The sequence below is a fragment of the Cervus elaphus genome, chromosome 9 (assembly GCF_910594005.1).
Source record: "Cervus elaphus chromosome 9, mCerEla1.1, whole genome shotgun sequence".
In the NCBI taxonomy this organism is placed as follows: Eukaryota; Metazoa; Chordata; class Mammalia; order Artiodactyla; family Cervidae; genus Cervus; species Cervus elaphus.
Window position 1 is genome coordinate 48867067 of NC_057823.1, and position 21342 is coordinate 48888408.

The 21342-nt window shown below is 40.7% G+C and overlaps 1 protein-coding gene across 1 annotated transcript; it reads left to right on the forward strand.

Annotated features, from left to right (window-relative positions):
* Window positions 1-1959: 1959 nt before the first annotated feature.
* LOC122700161 (F-box/LRR-repeat protein 21-like) lies at window positions 1960-19383 on the forward strand. The gene is given in 6 exon segments (XM_043912835.1): window positions 1960-2124; window positions 2481-2539; window positions 10361-10727; window positions 11181-11303; window positions 17401-17572; window positions 18212-19383. Coding segments are annotated over 4 exon segments (1305 nt in total). The 5' UTR covers window positions 1960-2124; window positions 2481-2539; window position 10361; the 3' UTR covers window positions 18856-19383.
* Window positions 19384-21342: the final 1959 nt, after the last annotated feature.

Here is a 21342-nt window from a genome sequence, read left to right on the forward strand (position 1 = left end):
GTCCATCACCAACTCCTGGAGTTTACTCAAACTCATGTGCATCGAGTTGGTGATGCCTTCCAGCCATCTCATCCTCTGTTGTCCCCTTCTCCTCCTGCCCCCAATCCCTCCCAGCATCAGGGTCTTTTCTAACGAGTCAACTCTTCGCTTGAGGTGGCCAAAGTACTGGAGTTTCAGCTTCAGCATCAGTCCTTCCAATGAACACCCAGGACTGATCTCCTTTAGGATGGACTGGTTGGATCTCCTTGCAGTCCAAGGGACTCTTAAGAGTCTTCTCCAACACCATAGTTCAAAAGCATCAATTTTTCGGTGCTCAGCTTTCTTCACAGTCCAACTCTCACATCCACACATGACCACTGGAAAACCCATAGCCTTGACCAGATGGACCTTTGTTGGCAAAGTAATGTGTCTCTGCTTTTTAATATGCTATCTAGGTTGGCCATAACTTTTCTTCCAAGGAGCAAGCGTCTTTTAATTTCATGGCTGCAGTCACCATCTGCAGTGATTTTGGAACCCAAGAAAATAGTTTGTCACTGTTTCCATTGTTTCCCCATCTGTTTGCCATAAAGTGACGGGACCAGATGCTATGATCTTAGATTTTTGAATGTTGAGTTTTAAGGCAGCTTTTTCACTCTCCTCTTTCACTTTCTTCAAGAGGCTCTTCAGTTCCTCTTGGCTTTCTGCCATAAGAGTGGTGTCATCTATTATACAGTGCAGCTCTTCCATACTGGGTGTTCACCCAAGAGAAATGAAACATATGTGCAAAGATGTGTACAGTAATGTTCATAGCAGCTTTATTTGTAATAGCCAACTGTCCATCTTCAGGTGAATGTATATATAAACTGTATTATATCTGTAAAATGGAATACTGCTTAGCAATAAAAACAAATTAGCTATGATATTTCCCTGGTGATTTCCCTGGTGGTTCAGATGGTAAAGAATCCACCTGTAATACAGAAGACCTGGGTTCAGTCCCTGGTCAGGGAAGATCCCCTGGAGAAAGGAATGGTTACCCACTCAAGTATTCTTGCCTAGAGAATTGCACGGACAGAGGACCCTGATGGACCTACAGTCCATGGGGGTAGTAAAGAGTCAGACACGACTGAGCGACTAACACTATGATACTCAAAGTATTATGCTAAGTGCAAATAACCAGATAAAAAGAGTACATACTCTATGCTTCAATTTATGTAAAATTCTAGAAAATGTGAACTAATCTGTAGTGTCAGAAAGCAGATGGGGAAAGTGTTGGAGGAGGTATTATAGACGGTCATAAGGAAACTTTTAGAAGAAATGTGTATGTTCAGACTTACCGAATTGTATGTTTTAGGTGTGTGCAGTTTATTTTGTCAATTATACCTTAATAGAGTTGTTTGCCAAAAAAAAAAAAAATGTATGAGGAGGATCTGTGTTGATAGAGAAGCTTATAGAGAAATATGTCCGTGGTGTAGTAAGCAAAAGAAGTTCCAGAACATTACATATAATTTGATCCCAGAGTTTTTTTCAAACTTAACTAATGAGAGTAATAAAATCCTTGCTTCTCAGCTGGATACTTCTGTGTATGTACGGAAGGTCTAGTAATTTACACAAAAGCAGTGGTTATCGCCAGGGAGTGAGATGTGGCACAGGATAGGGAGTTGATGTACACATATTTAACACTGAACTGTTAACACTTTCAGTATTTTAAGTTTCATGTATCTGTGTATTAATAAAAGGTGCACTTCGCAGGGAAGTTACGTTCTAGAAGCTGGAACTGTGAATTCACTCCCATTCGGATGGGCTGGTCGTTAAGATTTCACCGCGCAGGTGTCCCGTCATTTAGCTGAAGGCCAGCAGGCAGAAAAACCTTCCAGTCACCACTTAAGGAGATGCCCCTGAGCAGGTGGGAGCCGGCACGCACAGGTCCCCTGAGACATTTGGAGCTGCGCGCATGCGTTGCCGCCCGGGGGCGGGGCCGGGGGAGGGCCTGGGGGACGCCCGCGGGCTCTGGGGTCTTCGCCCGGGGCCCAGCGCATCCGGTTCCAGGGCAGCCGCCCAGAGCTCGAACTAGGCGGACCTGTCCCGCCGCCGCAGCCCGGCTGGCGAAGGCCCGGGCGCGCGGAAGGACACGCGGTTGTATGTCTCCAGTATCCTTTCTTGTGGGGTGCGCGGAGGTCTGTGGGGGGCTGCGCCTCTGCTAGCTTTGAGGAAGCCGCGGGCCGGAGCGCGGGTCCTGCCTGGGGCGGGTTGTGGTTTGGGGACCCGGCCAGCGCGCTTTCTCTGGGAACGAGGAGGCGCGAGCTGGCGTCCTCAGCTCGGGCACTGGGCTCCCCGAGACGGGGAGCGGGAGGGGGCACCCCCGGCTGGAGACTCCCCCCGCCCCCAGGCCAGATTGCCGTGGCCAACCCCCACCCCCGCATTTGCTTTTCCTTGAGGTGGGGTCTTCTGTCTGAGGTTTTACAGCCTCGGGTTGTTCGTTTCTTCCCACGGTGGTTTTTCTGCAGAGCTCAGCCCGGAACCCGGGTTTCCCGAATTTAGTCATTTTGTTCATCTTTGGAGGGTAAGCTCTGAACGGGTCATATTCGTTTTAACATCTCTCTTAAACGCGTATTAGTTGATGTTTTCATTACCTGTATGATTACTGATTACGCGGTCGCTTTTGCACGATGACTTGAAGTGTTTTCCCTTACAGGAGGAGCTTGTTAAGAATTTATATTTACAAAGGCATGTCCTGGAGAAAAGTAGACACAAGCTTTCCCTGTGATTTGGAATAATAATCTGTGCCCTTTTAGGTGTTACTGGTTTTGTCTTTAGTTACCTGTGCCCAGAAATTTCCCCCAAAATATGAAGTGGAAAAACCGATTATTTGCTCAGAAAAATGTTGCAGAATGCCTTCTTGAATCCTTTGTATTAATTGTTAAGATCCCTGGGTGTAACCAACACTGAGAAGAGACTCTCCCCATTTCAGAAGCCTTCCCTGTAGAGAGCCTGGCTTGCAGTCTTCATTCCCTTTTCTCTTCGGAGTTGGGAGGAGAGGTGGGGAAGGTTAAGAGAGGGGAACAGCTGAGACCCTCCCCCACCCCAGTTTCAAGGATTTAAACACATTGCCCAGTTCAAATTTTTAAGAGTCACAACAGTAGAAAGTTGGCAATCACTGCTTTAATAAAGATTTGTTTGACATAAATACATACCAATTATTTATGTCCTGTTGGAACTTTGATGATACTGTAGTTTGACTTTCATATTTTAAAAACTTGTAGATTTTAGATTTAGAATGGAACTCAGAGGTCATGTGGGTTGTAAAGAACATAAATATTTTTGACAACATTTGTAAAAAGTTATGTTTTGTCCTCCGGGATATGTTCAGTGGGAAGAATTTGCCCTTTGGCACAATTTACTCTTTTATTAATATTCTGTCAAGCAGTCAAGTTTCAAAACTATATTTTGAAATAAATCTTCTGCTCCCCTGTCCAGGCCACACCTCTCTGGCCATTGCACTGATGACTACTAGGATTTCAGACTTCCTAACAGAGGTCGCTTGCATGTGGGGGGAGCAATCTGATTTCTCTGCGTGCCACTTTAGAAAAGTCGTTTAAGGACATTTGCTCATTATTTTTGTTCATTTTCATCTTGTTGCTTCCAACAAATTTGTCTCAGTTTTTAGGTAGTTTTAAACCTTTATTCTTTATCTGTAGTGTTTACACAGTATTTCTACTGTTGTGACTCTTAAAAACTTGAAGTTTTTAGAAGTGCCTTGTGTGTATTCATTTCATCAATCTGGAAGAACCTGGTGATGGTGCAGAAGATAGTTGCTTTCATTACTGCTTCCAGGCAGGCTTTGGATGTTTAGTAACCTGTCTTTGATTATCTTTCCCTCAAGAATACTGTGGGAGAGTTACTAGATACTTTTAGAGGCTCTGATTCACAGGGTCACCTATCTGCCAAATTAATAAGCATATTTTAAAAAGGGAAACTGAGTTAGGGTGGTTAGTGAAGCCCCGAAGTGGACTTTGAATCATCGTTACGTTTTTTTCCCAAGTGCTGATAAACCCGTTTTGTGCTTGTGATCACTGTCAATTTTTCTCATTTCTGCATGTTTCAGATTGTGGCTTACCACCTGATGGGGTCCTAAATTCTGGTTTTGTCTTCCAGCAATCCTCACTATTTGGTGACTCTTAAAATAGCAGTCAAGTTTCTTTAGCCACCAGGAAAGTAATTCATCTGATCTTAAAAACTCCAGTGAGCTGATGTGAGTTAGGTACCTTCACAACGCCTACTTCTGGGTCTTAGGTAGAGATTCCCTATTTATATATCCTTTTCAGATTTATCCCGTGTTTTCTAGCATAAAGCATGGCCTGCATACACAGAATTAGCCATATTGATAACTCAGTAGAAAAGTTTCTGTGGTAAATAAAACTGTGTGTCATTTGGTTCGGAAAGTATAAATCACTTGACTTACCTCTCTCTTCCTTTGTAAAGTGTCCCTGTGGCCCCCATCTGCTTATTCCTGGAGTAGAATATAAAGGAGAGAGAGCTGACCTTGCCATTATCTGGAAGATAGGGTTTGTAGGATAGTAGAGCAACACTTGGCAGTCTGGAAATCAAACTGGGGATATTGAGCTCTAATTCATTCTCCGTCTGTCCTCCAGAGCTCTGTTTTAGCAGTAGGATTCAGAGAGAAGAGAGAAGAGAGCTGGCTGATGGTGGGCGTTAGAGATCGAAGAGAAGTTTTTAGTGGATTATTAAGTTGTCTCCCCCACTCGATATGTGTAACTGAATTAGGCTTACAAAAAGTAGCAGAGTGCGTTTATTTATTTTTACTTTATGACACTTATCCGTGATGCCCAGACAATGAGTTTTATCCTGGTATTGTTGTTGTGGTTCAGTCACTCAGTTGTGTCCGACTCTTTACGACCCCATGGACTGCAGCACCCCAGGCTTCTCTGTCCTTCACTGTCTGCCAGAGTTTGCTCAAACTCATGTCCATTGAGTCAGTGATGCCATCCAACCGTCTCATCCTCTGCTGTCCCTTTCTCTTCCTGTCTTTAATCTTTCCCAGCATCAGGGTCTTTTCCAGGGAGTTGGCTTTTCGTATCAGGTGACCAAAGGGTTGGAACTTCAGCTTCAGCATCAGTCCTTCCAATGAATATTCAAGGTTGATCTCCTTCAGGACTGACTGGTTTGATCTCCTTGCAGACCAAGGGACTCTGTAAGAGTCTTCTCCAGCAGCACAGTTTGAAGGCATCAATTCTTTAGTGCTCAGCCGTTTTTATTGTCCAACTCTCACATCCATACATGACTACTGGAAAAACCATAGCTTTGACTGTATGGACCTTTTAGAGCCAAGTAATGTCTGTGCTTTTTAATATGCTGTTAAGTTTGTCATTGCTTTTCTTTCAAGGAGCAAGCTTCTTTTAATTTCTTGGCTGCAGTCACTGTCCACAGTGATTTTGGAGTGCAAGAAAATAAAGTTCTGTCATTGTTTCCATTGCTTCCCCATCTATTTGCCATGCCTGGTGTAGACCTGTTACTATTTTCTTCTGTGTCCATAGACTGCTTCTAACTCTGATAAGTCACAGAAATTGATCAAACCTCAAAGAAAATATGAATCAATCATGAACAAATCAATTATATCTGTCAATACAGGTGAAAAATATAAAAATCATGGACGCTTATGTTAACAGCAGACTAGTCAAACTACTTTCATATGGGAATGATAAATAATAAAAGTTCTGTCTGCTTATTTAATTATTATAACTGTAGAAGTGTTCAGTTCAGTCGCTCAGTTGTGTCCAACTCTTTGCGACCCCATGGACTACAGCACACCAGGCTTCCCTGTCCATCACCAACTCCCGGAGCTTGCTCAAACTCATGTCCTTCAAGTCGGTGATGCCATCCAGCCATCTTATCCTCTGTTTTCCCCTTCTCCTCCTGCCTTCAATCTTTCCCAGTATCAGGGTTTTTTCTAATGAGTCAGTTCTTTACGTCGGGTGGCCAAAATATCGGAGCTTCAGCTTCAGCATCAGTCCTTCCAATGAATATTCAGGACTGATTTCCTTTAGGATTGACTGGTTTGATCTCCTTGCAGTCTAGGGGTCTCCCAAGAGCCTTCTCCAACACCACAGTCCAAAAGCATCAATTCTTCGGAACTCAGCTTTCTTTATAGTCCAACTCTCACATCCATGCATGACTACTGGAAAAACCATAGCTTTGACTAGACAGACCTTTGTTGGCAAAGTAATGTCTCTGCTTTTTAATATGTTGTCTAGGTTGGTCATAGCTTTTCTTCCAAGGAGTAAGCGTCTTTTAATTTCATGGCTGCAGTCACCATCTGCAGTGATTTTTGAGCCCAGAAAAATAAAGTCAGCTGCTGTTTCCACTGTTTCCCTGTCTATTTGTCATGATGTGATGGAACCAGATGCCATGATCTTAGTTTTCTGATTGTTGAGTTTTAAGCCAATATTTTCTCCAAGATGGTGGAGTAGAGGGATGTGCGCTCATCTTCTCCTGCAAGAACTCCAAAATTACAACTTGCTGCTGAATAACCGTCAACAGGAGAATGTTGGATCCCACCAAAAAAAGAGACCCCACGTCCAAGGGCAAAGGAGAAGCCCCAGCAAGATGGTAGGAGGGGCAAAATCATGTTTAGAATCAAACCCCTTACCCACCAGAGACTCTTGGAGGGCTCAAACAAACCTTGTGTGCACCAGGACCCAGATACCCTGTAGAGACTGAACCAGAACTGTGTTTGAGCGTCTCCTGCGGAGGTACGGGTCAGCAATGGACTGCTGCAGGGGCAGGGGCTCTGGGTGCAGTAGACCTGGGTATGGCATTAGGCCTCTTGGAAGAGGTTGCCATTAACCCCACCATAGAGCCCCCAGAACTTACACAAGACTGGGGAAACAGACTCTTGGAGGGCACGAACAAAACCTTGTGTGTATCAGGACTCAGGAAAAAGGAGCAGTGACCCCACAAGAGACTGAGCCAGACTTGCCCGTGAGTTTCCAGGAGTCTCTGGAGGAGGCGTGGGTCGGCGGTGGCCTGCTGCAGGGCTGGGGGCACTGAGTGCGGCAGTGCATGCATGGGGCCTTTTGAAGGAAGTCGCCATTATTTTCATTACCTTCTTCATAGTTTGGCCTCAGGTCAAACAACAGGGAGGGAACACAGCCCTCCCCATCAACAGAAAATTGAATTAAAGATTTACTGAGCATGGCTCTGCCCATCAGAACAAGACCCAGTTTCCCCCTCAGTCAGTCTGTCCCATCACAAGCTTCTATAAGCCTCTTTTCCTTCTCCTTCAGAGGGCAGACAGAATGAAAACCACAGTCACGGAAAACTAACCAATCTGATCACATGGACCACAGCCTTGTCTAACTCAAAGAAACTATGAGCCGTGCCGTGTAGGGCCACCCAAGACGGACGGGTCATGGCGGAGAGTTCTGACAAAATGTGGTCCACTGGAGAAGGGAATGGCAAACCACTTCAGTATTCTTACCTTGAGAACCCCATGAACAGTATGAAAAGTAGTGGTGTTACGTGTTTCTAAAAACTGGAACTGAAAGATTTACATAGCCTATTAACAAATGTAATCATGGGCTACCTTGATTGTTTTGTAGTAACTCCCTATATGTTTTTATTAAAATGTGAATTTTTAAAGCCCTCATTTGACTGTTTGATCCACAGTCTTCTGTTTGAGTAGAGCTTCATGTGTAATTCCTGGCGAGTGTTGCACTATTTCTATTGATCAGGCTAGTGGTATTTTGTTTTTGTTTTTGCTTTAATGGACAGCTTTTCTTCTGAGTGGAAAATAGTTTGGGAATCAGTAATTTTCTGATAAAAACTTTCAACATATACAATTATATATAAATGCCCTAAGCATAAAAATTGCTGAATTTTTACTTATATATTCTGATGAATGTGTTTTTGTGGTGTTTTGCCAAGCTAGGAAGTGAAATCAAATGGATATTGGTGAGTACCCTATGGCAGCAGTTACTTCATTTCGTTCATTCACCGTGAACTGTAACTTGGGAGCCTTCTTTAGGTAAGAAAGTTGGTAGTTTGAAAAATGATTGTATACGCTTAGGCTGGAATTTCTATGTCAAGGTTTTCAAGCTAATAAAGATACCTTTGTCTTGCACTTGATACTATTTTCCTGATGCTCATTGCTAAACAGTTACTTCATATAAAATTTATGGTTTGTGGATGGGTTTTCTATTTTGAAAGTTGATATACGTGAGGAAAAAGAAAACTAAGATGTTATTTTTTGATAGAATTATGGTGCATACTATCGTTTAGTTATTTATGGTGACTCTGTCAGTGAATTGGCAACTTAATGATTTTAACAGATACACAGGTTTAACATTTAATCCCTGTTGCATGCAGATTTAATATATAGCACAATTCCTTTATTTAGAATCACAAGGCAGTTTTCTAACTGGGCATTTGGATGAAGTCTTTGTTTTATTTTTGGCTTCACTGCTTTTTTAATGAGGGATTATGTTAGGGATAACTTTTTGGCAATTCCTTAGTAAAATTTAGCTTTCCATTCTGTGGGCTTCCTAATAAAACAGTTATAAGCAAAATGTCAGTAAATATGCTCAACTTCAGAGGTGAGTATCTAACATCCATTCCTTTGCTTTCCTTGGGCCATTGTATTTTGTTTAAGGAATTAACCCTTTAAAATAGTACATGCTTTGAATTATTGATGTCAGCAGTTGTGCATATTCTACATTGTATTGCTCAGTTATGCACATAAACTGGTTTAGTCAGATTAAGATGTGCACTGGCTCTTTTGCCTAGTGCTTGAGATATAATTTTTTCCTACCCTCCCCCCCTTCCCTTTCCCAAACCCTAAAGATGACCTTTCATTTTGCTCAGTGATTTTATAGACCATTCCTATTTCTGGGATCCATCTCTACATTGTGGTTAAGAAATGTTTCCCATCAGACAGAGTGACTCACCAGATAGGGATATTTACATATTAAATAAATATTTCATTAGATTTGAAGGTATGTTTCAGTTATGATACCAAATCTTCCACATATACATTCCTAGCATTCAAGGATAAGAAGAGGGTTAAAGAGTCAACCAAAGTTGAATAAAATTCAGAACTATCTTCATCACTATTTTAAATTGTATACTTAAAATACTTTGAATTTTTATGTAAAATATATGTACAAGATAGCCCTATATATTTAGGTATATCTAGACCTGAATTTTGTTGGCACTTAGTTTTGTCTCAAGCTGACTAATACCTGATAGGGAGTTATCCTTTCTTTCTGTTGGGAAAGAATGCTCATTCCTTTGCTATATTTAATCAGCTGGTGAGGACCCAGTATGTTGCTACGGCTTCTGTCCCTGCCATATCCTGCTTCTCTAGAGCTCCCATGTCCTGGGTGTCATCTGAAAACTGTCACAGGTCATTTGGCTTTTTGTTGGAACTGTGTTCCAGCTTAAGCAACATAATGAAATTTGTTCAGGAAAATGCATTAGATGATTTAACAATGACGGCAGCATTTATTGAGCACTTACTATGGGCTGGCACTTGAGTTACTTTAATCCTCTCAGCAACATTATGAGACTGGCAGTGTAGTTCTCCCTGCTTTTCAGGTGAGGAAGCTGAGGCTTGTATTAATTTGCTCAGACAGGATCACATGGTTGGTAAATAGTAGAGTTGGGACTTACCCAGATCCATGCTTTTAATTATGTTTTCTATCTCCCAACGATCCCCACAATCCCACCCCTGCCTGGAGTTCTCAGAACAATCGCAGTGTGAGAGTGAGAATACAGTAATTGACTAGGAATGAACCAGGCACATGCACTGCTTCCCTGGACCTTTCTTCCTGGAAACTTACCCCAACTACCCCCTCCCACATACAAACTCAGAAACATGCCATTCCCTTAAACTTCCATCAGCTGGTCCAGTTTCAGTGATGGCATTCATCACTGTGTTTTGCTGTTTCACCCTAGCTCTTTGAGAACAAGTTCCCTCCTATTTAGGGCATCTCCGGTGGCTCAAATTGTAAAGAATCTGCCGGCAGATGGGAAACCTGGGTCAGGAAGATTACCTGGAGAGGGGAATGGCTGTCCAATCCAGTATCCTTGCCTGGGGAATCCCATGAACAGAGGAGCCTGGTGGGCTACAGTCCATGGGGTCGCAGCAAGTCAAACGTGACTGAGTGACTAACATTTTGACTTTTTCCTCCTGTTTATCTCTGTATGTCTAGTGCTAAGTAGTGCCTATTAATGCATGAAAGAAAGATTCCTGTCAAAATTGTCTTAAACTGCTTCTCATCTTCTGATGTTATTCCATACAATTAAAGCAAAATATAGGATGGGAATGTGGGGGAAATTACCACTTACCATTGTTTACTGTTTACAGAATGAAGAGGAACCGTTTACCTTGCATGAATGAAGTTCTCCAGTCCTTACCTGCAGTGAAACAGCCAAAACTTGGGTGCTGTCCTTCTCTCAGCCAGGCTCACATGTGTGCTGCTCTTCTGGACTGAGGGAATTTGCCTCACCACGTAGTGTTACGCGTTTTTCAGTATCTTCCTTTAATAGATCGAGCCCGGGCATCTTCTGTCTGTAGGAGATGGAATGAAGTTTTCCACATACCTGACCTTTGGAGAAAGTTTGAGTTTGAGCTGAACCAGTCAGCTACTTCATATTTTAACTCCACTCATCCTGATCTCATTCAGCAGATCATTAAAAAGCATGCTGCCCATCTCCAGTATGTCAGCTTTAAGGTAAGAAAAATAAGCAGTATATAAAAGCAATGACTTAAGTTTTGTTAGTATTTGTGTTAGATCATTATATTGAAACAGTCAATGAATTTTTCAGAATTCTTATCCCAAACTATTTCCTGCTTCTTTGTTATTACTTGTATAGATTTAGATGTAGTACTTGAGCTACAATTGAATAAACTTCAGCTTCCTTCATGTAGATGCCATTATTAAAATTCAGCTGATCTTACAAGATTCGAAAGTATAAAGTGCTTAGAAAGTTCATTTGTCATCATCTCTGCTTTTCCTTTTTTGTCCAAGATAGTGTGTATTAGAGAAAAAATACTCATTTATTTTATAGGTTGAAGGTATAAGTACAGTTTTGTAGTTGCATATTGAATTCTGTTAAATAATTATATTGCCAGTAACTTTCTAATGTTACATTCATGAAATTAAGATTTTAAATTGTCTTTGTAGGTTGATAGTAGTACTGAGTCAGCAGAAGCTGCCTGTGATATACTTTCTCAGCTGGTAAATTGTTCTATCCAGACTTTGGGCTTAATTTCAACGGCCAAGCCAAGTTTTATGAATATGTCAAAGGTAAAGATGATTTTTTTGTGAGATCCACTACAATTCTTAAATATTATTGAACTAGACAAACAAAGGGCTTCCCAGGTGGTGCTAGTGGTAAAGAATCTCCCTGCCGATGCAGGAGATGCAAGAGATGCGAGTTTGATCCCTGGGTTGGGAAGATTCCCTGGGGAGAGAAATGGAAACCCACTCCAGTATTCTTGCCTGAAAAATTCCATGGACAGAGGAGCCTGGAGTGCTACAGTCCCTGGAGCTGCAGAATCAGACATGACTAAGCGACTGAGCATGCTTTCAGTCAAACATAATGCTTTTCCTAAAAATAGATCACAACCTTACTTGCATTCAAATAATTACTTAAAAGCAGGTTTTTGTTGACTAGAACTTAGATACACATTAGATATTTTTGATGAGATATCTAATGCATGGTTTCATTCTTCAGGTCTACTTTTTAATTTTAATGTTTCACAGCAGATATCATTAATATAAAATCTAGGTGGTATATTTAGAATTTTCAAGTGCCAGTTTACATAGTTACATTGAATGTAGAATGTGTAGGGCCAGTAGTGGATATCTTTCCTGTAATTCTATAGTTGCTCCATTGGAGGTGTAATATTTAACTAAATGTACTATACTGATTAGGATAGTGTTGGCATCCTTGCAATTCCAAAATAACAGTGGCTTGAAAACATGAGTGAGGTTTATTTCTGTTATACTAAAGAAATCCATAGGGCCACAGTCCCTAGCTGGTATGAAGTCATTTGGAACCCACATTCTGCCTAGGCACTTCCTTTATCTCCACGGTGTTTACTTCATTTTCATTTCCCAAGATGGCTTTCTGTGCTCCAGCCATCACGTCCTTGTTCTAGACCACTGGAGGGAATAAATGGGGGGAGAAGAGTGTGCCCTCTCCCTTTCAAGGTGTGCAAGACTAGCCATAAGTACCACATAGGACTTTTGTCTGTCTTACTGGGCAGCTTAGCTCTGTGGCCACAGCACATCTCTGGGAAGCGAGGAAAGTCTTTTAGCTGGGTGGCAGTATGCCCAGCTAAGAATTAGAACCAGATTACCAAAGAAGAAAGGATGATGGTTCTTATGAAGCAACCAGCAGTCTCTGCCACAGAAATTAATGACTGACTTCTCTTCATTCAGGCTTTGACTTGAATGCCATGTCCTCAGGGAGGCCCTCCTTGACCCATTTTGCTAAAACAACACCCCCTCTAGTTACTCTCTACAGTGTTTTATTTTCTTTACATCATTCATCAGGACTTGAAATCACCTTTTTATTTAATGTTTACTCTTCTCCTCAAACAGAAGACATCAACTCCTTGAGGGCAGGGATTCTCTTTTGCTTATTTACCATAATAAACCCAGAATTAGAATAGTGCCTCATGTGTAGTAAGCACTGAACTCTGGTCATCAGTAAAACTGACTAATGGAAACCTTCCTGTAGAAGAGGATGGAGGAATAGCAGCATCTCCTTTCTCATTAACTGGGTCATGGCTCTCTTTTAGAATGCATTTCTGCTTAGCCTGTTAATCTTTTTAAGAGGTATGCTGAAAAAAATGGGTCACTTGGGGATTCAGGTAATCAGATGAAAACTTACTACTTCTAAATAGTTATTTCCTTGTTTATGAGATAGGGAAACTGATTAGCCTGAAATTCTTAGACTCTGGGCTATCTCTCTGCTGCACATCAGCTTCCAGGGCCAGCTTCTGGGTTAGCTGAGGCAGTCACCAGAGGCTTCATTCCAAGCCCCACCGCCACACAAAATGAGCTCTGTGGCTTCTGGCAAAGTTGTGGATGTCTCTGCGCCTCAGTTCTTTCATTTGCAGACTGAGGGAAAGTGATGTATGGATACAGAATTTTGATCTGCCTGAGAAGTATTAACCTAGGGACTTCCCTGGCAGTTCAGTGGTCAAGACTTTGCCTTCCAGTGCAGGGGATGTGGATTCAGTCCCTGATTGGGGAGCTAAGATCCCATATGCCTTGCAGCCAAAAAACCAAAAACATAGAAAGAGAAGCAGTATTGTAATAAATTCAATAAAAGCTTTGAAAATGGTCTGCATTTTTTTAAAAAAGTCTTTAAAAAGCACTAATACATTGTTACTATAATGAAATATGTACTCTGATGCTTAAATGTGTTCTTCAGGACTGAAAGAGTCCTTTGGAAGTTGATTAAAAGTGAAATAAACCTTACATTTCTTAAGGAAAAAGAGTAAACTATTTCTTTTCCTCTAATAATTTTTGGCACCATAAAGTTTAGTAGAACTATTCAAAACCCTAAAGAATGATGCCATCAAGGTGTTACATTCAATATGTTAGCAAATCTGGAAGACCCAGCAGTGACCACAGGACTGGAAAAGGTCGATCCTCATCCCAGTTCCCAAGAAGGGTAGTACTAAAGAATGTGCTGAACATCGGATAATTGCACTCATCTCCTGCGCTAGTAAGATCATGCTAAAATCTTGCAAGCCTAGGCTTCAGCATTTTGAGAACCAAGAACTTCCAGATGTCCAACCTGGGTTTAGAAAAGGAAGAGGAACCAGAGATCAAATTGCCAACATTCAGTGGATCATAGAGAAAGCCAGGGAATTCCAGAAAAACATCTACCTCTGTTTCATCGATGACTCCAAAGCCTTTGACTGTGTGGATCATAATAAATTGTGGAAAGCTCTTAAAAGAGGTGGGAATACCACACCATCTTACCTGTCTCCTGAGAAACCTGTATGTAGGTTAAGAAGCAACAGTTAGAACCCTGTGTGGAACAGCTGACTGGTTCAGGATTGAGAAAGGAGTACAACAGTGTTGTCTGCTGTCAGGCTGTTTGTTTAACCTGTACACTGAGCACATCATGAGAAATGCCGGTCTGGATGAGTTACAAGCTGGAATCAAGACAGAAGGGACAAACATCAACAACGTTTGATATGAGGATGATACCACTCTAATGGCAGAAAGCAAAGAGGAACTAAAGAGCCTCTGGATGAGGGTGAAGGAGGAGAGTGAAGGAGCCAGGTTAAAACTAAATATTAAAAAAACTAAGATCATGGCATCCAGCCCCATTAATTCATGGCAAAGAGATAGGGGAAAAGGTGGGAGTAGTGTCAGATGTCCTCTTCTTGGGCTCTAAAATCACTGTGGATGGTGACTGCAGCTATGAAATCAGAAGATGATTGCTTCTTGGCAGGAAAACTATCACAAACCTAGACAGTGTGTTGAAAAGCAGAGACATCACTCTGCTGACAAAGGTCTGTATAGTGGTCTTCCCAGTGGTCATGTATGGTTGTGAGAGCTGGACCGTGAAGAAGGCAGAGCACCAAAGAATTGATGCCTTCAAACTGTGGTGCTGGAGAAGACTCCTAAAAGTCCCTTGGACAGTAAGGAGATCAAACCAGTCAATCTTAAGGAAAATCAACCATGAATACCCATTGCAAGGATTGATGCTGAAGCTGAAGCTCCAGTATTTTTGAGAAAAAGCAAGAGAATTCCTGAAAAGCATCTATTTCTGCTTTATGGATTATGCCAAAGCCTTTGACTGTGTAGATCACAACAAACTGTAAAATTCTTTAAGAGATGAGAATACTAGACCACCTTACCTGCCTCCTGAGAAATCTGTATGCAGGTCAAGAAGCAGCAGTTAGAACCGGACATGGAACAACAGACTGGTTCCAGATTGGGAAAGGAGTACATCAAGGCTGTGTATTGTCACCTTGCTTATTTAACTTATATGCGGAGTACATCATGCGAAATGCCAGCTTGGATGAAGCACAAGCTGGAACAAGATTGCTGGGAGAAACATCAATAACCTCAGATATGCAGATGATACCACCCCATGGCAGAAAGTAAAGAGGAACTAAAGAGCCTTTTGATGAAAGTGAAAGAGGAGAGTGAAAAAGCTGGCTTAAAACTTAACATTCAGAATATTAAGATCATGGCATCTGGTCCCATCACTTCATGGCAAACAGATGGGAAAACAATGGAAACAGTGAGAGACTTTATTTTCTTGGGCTTCAAAATCACTGCAGATGGTGACTGCAGCCATGAAATTAAAAGATGCTTGCTCCTTGGAAGGAAATCTGTGATCAACCTAGACAGCATATTAAAAAGCAGAGACATTACTTTGCCAACAAAGGTCCTTCTAGTCAAAGCTATGTTTTTTTCCAGTAGTCATGTATGGGTGTGAGAATTGGACTATAAAGAAAGCTGATTTCCAAGGAATTGATGCTTTTGAACTGTGTTGTTGGAGAAGACTTAAGAGTCCCTTGAACTGCCAGGAGATAAAACCAGTCAAGCCTAAGGGAAATCAGTCCTGAATACTCATTGGAAGGCCTGATGGTGAAGCTGAAACTCCAGTATTTTGGCCACCTGATGCAAAGAAGTGACTCCTTGGAAAAGACCCTGATACTGGGAAAGATTGAAGGCAGGAGGAGAAGGGGATGACAGAGGGTGAGATGGTTGGATGGCATCACTGACTTGACAGACATGAGTTTGAGCAAGCTTTGGGAGTTGGTGAGGGACAGGGAACCCTGGCGTGCTGGAGCCCATGGGGTTGGAAAGAGTTGGACGTGACTGAGCGACTGAACTGAGCTGATGTGAACAGCTGATTCATTGAAGTCCCTGATGCTGGGAAAGATTGAGGGTAGAAGAAGAAGAGGGTGTCAGAGAAGGAGATGGCTGAATGGCATCAGTGATGCAGTGAACACAAACTTGGGCAAACTTTGGGAGATGGTGAAGCACAGGGAGGCCTGGTGTGCTGCAGTCCATGGGGTCACAAAGAATCATGCACGACTGGACAACAACATCAAAGTTGAGTAAAGAGGTTTAGCTGTCCACCATTTGAGAATTTGTGCAACTAGTTTACAATAGTATAAACCGTTGTTTTCTTGTAAAGGAATTAGGATGTATAACCAATTTGGTCATTCTGATAGGGACAGTAGAGCCTTTGATAGAATCCAAGTTGATTTTGAAAAGGAAAATGCATAGATTTGTTTTCTAGACTTTCTATTTGTGTCAAAAAATACTGGATCTGAAAAGTTCTGAGTTCCACCCATTATGAAGTCAAACTGTAACTAAACTTTTGTTTGTCAATCTTCAAAACAGAGAAATTTTTCAAAATGTATCTTTGTTTAGATAATTTGCTAGAAAAAAATGTCTCTGAAGAATATGACATCATTTATTTATCAACAGTAAATGTTGACTTTTACTATGTGCCAGATACTACTTTAGGTGCTAGAAATACAGGAATGAATAAAACAGATAAGAGTTTATTTATTCTGGACTAGGGTGTTGACTCAGTCCAGATAGTAAATTTCAGGCTTTGTGGGTCGTGTCATTCTGCTCACTTCTAGCACTGTGGTGTGAAAGCAGGCAGAGCAGTGCATAGATGAGTCCCGCACTGCTCTTCTGCAGTCAGACTTTAATTATGGACCCTGAAAGAGCTTCACTTAATTGTTACCTATCACAAAGTACTCCTCTTTAAAAATTTTCTTTGAACTATTTGAAAATGTAAAAGCCATGCAGTGGCTTAGATGATAAAGAATCTACCTGCAGTGTGGGAGACCTGGGTTCGATCCCCGGGTCCGGAAGATACCCTGGAGAAGGGAATGGCGACCCACTCCAGTAGTCTTGCCTGGAGAATTCTATGGTCAGAGGAACCTGGTGGACTACAGTCCTTGGAGTCGCGAAGAGTCAGACATGAATGAATGACTAACACTTTCCATACTTAACTCATGAACCATATGATAAAGTGGACTGGACTTGGCCAGTGGACCATAACTTGCCAACCTCTATTCTAGGAAATAAATAAGATTATATCCTTTTAATGTTGAAAAATAAATCCTTAAGATTGAAAATAATTGGAAGATGTGTTTTTGAAATCTTTGAAACTTCTTCCTTTCTCACTATTCCATTTAGCAATGATAAAAGTAATAAAACTATACTTTGCTATTTCTCCTGGCTAATGGCACTGTGAAAAGCAGTAATATGTTGATCACTTTTATTATGTTATTATAAGCATATATTGATATATTAATGAATAGTTTTGATGAAATTATTGCAGCTGTAGATTTTAAAATAATGTTTTTATAATTTTTTCTTATTGCCATGGTAGTCTCATTTTGTGTCAGCACTTACAGTTCTTTTTGTTAACTCAGAATCATTGTCGTCAATCAAAATTGAAGACATGCCAGTGGATGATCCTTCTTTGAGCATTCTTGTGGCCAATAATAGTGATACTCTAAGACGCCTAAAAATGAGTAGCTGTCCTCATGTTTCATCTGATGGTAGGTTATATTTTTAAGCTTATATGATGTTTTTATTATAGTAATAGTAGTAATATAATTTCCTGTTGAAAACTATATGCTTATGAGATGTAATTCATTAATCTTTCTTTCAAAAGAACTCAGTGTATTGATGTAAGCTAAATATAGTTTAAATTGCTTCTCCTAAGAGTATCTTACTTATATATATATTTTTTATTGTATGTATAATTATATATATGGGGCTTTTCAGGTGGTGCAGTGGTAAAAAAATCTGCCTGCACGTGCAGGAGACAGAAGAGATGCGAGTTTGATCCCCGGATGGGGAAGATCCCCTGGAGAAGGACATGGCAATCCACTCCAGAATTCTTGCCTGGGAATTTCCATGGACAGAGGTGCCTGGAGGTCTACAGACCATGGGGTTGCAAAAGAGTCAGACATGACTAAGTATACATATGCACACAATTATTTATATACACGAGCACACACACACACACATACAGATTTGCATGCAAATTATATATATCAGCATCCATCTCCTCAGAAATCATTAGATGTCTATTCTAGGAAATAATGAATAACTGATACAAATTTAAATTCACAAAATGTTGTGTGAGTATCCATACTCATTGTGTTTAAGGATTTTTCCCCCATTTCCTGCAGGAATCCTTTGTGTAGCTGATCATTGTCAAGGTCTTAGAGAACTGGCATTGAATTATTACATGCTAAGTGATGAACTTCTCCTGGCGCTTTCAAATGAGACTCATGCTAACATTGAGCATCTTCGAATAGATGTTGTGAGTGAAAATCCTGGACAAATTGAATTTCATTCTATTAAAAGACAAAGTTGGGATGCACTTACTAAACACTCCCCTGGAGTGAATGTTGTTATGTACTTCTTTTTATATGAAGAGGAAATGGAGACGTTCTTCAAAGAAGAAACCCCTGTTACTCATCTTTATTTTGGTCGTTCAGTCAGCAAAGAGATTCTAGGACGGCTAGGTCTTAACTGTCCCCGACTAATAGAGTTAGTTGTATGTGCTAATGGTCTTCAGGTCATTGATAATGAACTTATTTGTATTGCTGAACACTGTAAAAACTTAACAGCCTTGGGCCTCAGTGAATGTGAAGTTAGCTGCAGTGCATTCATTGAGTTTGTGAGACTGTGTGGGAGAAAGCTAACCCACCTCTCTATCATGGAGGAAGTTTTGATACCTGATGATGTTTATAGCCTAGATGAAATTCACACTGAGGTCTCCAAACACCTGGGAAGAATATGGTTTCCTGATGTCATGCCTCTCTGGTAATTGACTACTGAACCAAAGATTATTAACTTTTTTTTTTAATCTGTAAGATTAGCTTCTTTCTGTCTGTGCAAATGTAAATTTTAAGATGCATTGCTGAAATGTGTTAGGTGAAATCTTGTATTGTTTACAAACTGTGTTAATGGATTATAGCAGAAGCATTTGAGAAACTATGAGAGATTTGAAAAGACAGAAATCATAAATAGAGCACAGACACTGTATGGTGGGTTAGATAGTTGATAGAAATAGTCGGTTTCTAGGTAAGTTCCTCAGCCTTCCTTGAAGGCGTATTTTGACTTGCTGAATAAATTTGTAATATTGACCTTTGGATCCCTTAAATTATGTCACTTACAATTTTATATTGTTGATTGTTTCTGTTTCATCTTGGCATTAATACACTTTACCAAATATTTGGTATTAGAAACTAAGAGTACACTCAAAGTAGACATACAGAGGCTGGCTTAATTGTACTCTATTTTTTAGCAGTATATAAGATCATGTTATGATTCAATAAATAACTTGTAATTTCTAGTGCATTTCGAATTCTACTTTGTTGTATTAACTTGTGAGAAAATGGGCATTAGATTAACATTAAGAAAGTGAAATCTCTCCGTCGTGTCCAACTCTTTGCGACCCCATGGACTGTAGCCCACCAGGCTCCTCCGTCCATGGGATACTCCAGGCAAGAATACTGGAGTGGGTTGCCATTTCCTTCTCCAACATTAGCATTAAATAACCCTAATTCATTTTATAAAGATCCTGTGATTGTAATTGGTTAAATACACTACTGAGATAAAAAGTAAATTTTTTAGAGGGTGTTTGTGAGGGAATCAACGTTTACTGGATTTATTTACTGTGTATCTGAAACTATACCAGATCCTTTGCAGAAGTGGTTGTTTAGTTAGTAACACAACCAAAACTCTTCAATGGCTACGATTTATTGCCTTTAAGATGAATATGTGTCCTTAAAATGACCCATAAGACCCTCCAGGTTCTGGCTTCTGGCTTCTCCCTGCTTCTGTGACCTTGTTTCCTCCCACCAGGTGCCCTTGGCCCTGCTGTTCTCATCCTCTTTCAGTTCCTTAAAACTGCGTGCACCCTCTAGTCAGAGCACATTTGTACATATTCTAGGCAGCTTTTAAAGTCATATGTTATTGTTAATATGCTCTGAGTGTGATAAATGTTGTCACAAGAGTGTAGTAACTCTTCCCTGTCCAGCTCTGGCTTCTTAACTTGACCACTTATCTTGTTCTTTCATTAAATTACTTACTTTCAGAAAACTAAAAACATTTTCTAAATAAAGATGGATTTTATAGTTATTTAAGCTAATGCTGCTGCTGCTAAGTTGCTTCAGTTGTGTCTGACTCTGTGCGACCCCATAGATGGCAGCCCGCCAGGCTCCTCTGTCCATGGGATTTTTCCAGGCAAGAGTCCTAGAGTGGGCTGCCATTGCCTTCTCCGATTTAAGCTAGTATCTGACACCAAAATTTTAAGTATATGTTATAATCACCTTCAACAATGAAAATTAAGTTACTCGGTGCTGTTACCTCCCTGTCATTTGAACCTGTGCAGTACTTTAGACTGAACATTTTAACACTCAAACCTAAAGGAAAAGGAAATTAAGAAGACAAAACAACCTTCTGATACAGTGCACTAGAGGGCGCTATATTCTAGTGATTCTGAGGAAAGAAGTCCTTCAGTCTGAAGTTCGCATTTGCGTTCAACAGATACGAGAGTGCCTGTGGGAGGCTAGGCAGAAGGCAGCAATTTTGCTCTACCTTGGAGAAGCTGTCCGTTCCGGGTAATGAGTCTGGTTTCTGAAACAGTCACTTCAGAAGGTTGATTATTTAGAAGGCTAAGTGTATATTTCATTGTTCAGAAATTTTAGAGCTCCTTTTAAAATTGCCTTTGAAATCTGTATGCTATTTCCTTTTTTGTGATCTCAGTGGGAGCACAGACTTTGTTTTTTGAAGAGAAATGTAATCTTTGGGAATGACCTAAAGTTATTTGGCACTAGGGAGATGAATAAGGTAGATGATCAAACCAGGCAGTGCCAGTGTTACAGTTTTCTTCTTTTTAACCAAAACGTAAAGTCTTAATTTGCTAGCCTTGTATAAGATGTTATGACACAGTAGAGAATAGTATCTAACAGGATATGAGAAAATACTGATGATGTTGTGTAGACTCTAAACTACCTGAGAGCCATCAGTGAGTTGTCTTCCTGGATACCCACCTGAGTCCAATTGCCTCTATAACATCTTATTCATGATGATAAATACTCGTGAAGTCACCTCCCAACCATAAAACTACAGCATTGATAGTAACCTAAATTTTTCTGTGTGGTCCTTCCCTATCCAGTCCTGAGATAACTAGTGTTTATTATTTGCTTGATTACCTTTTTATATGTTTTTATCACATATACATGTGTTCCTAAAAATTGTGTTTTTGCTTTATAAAACAGTATCATGCTATATGCTCTTTTGAGCTTTT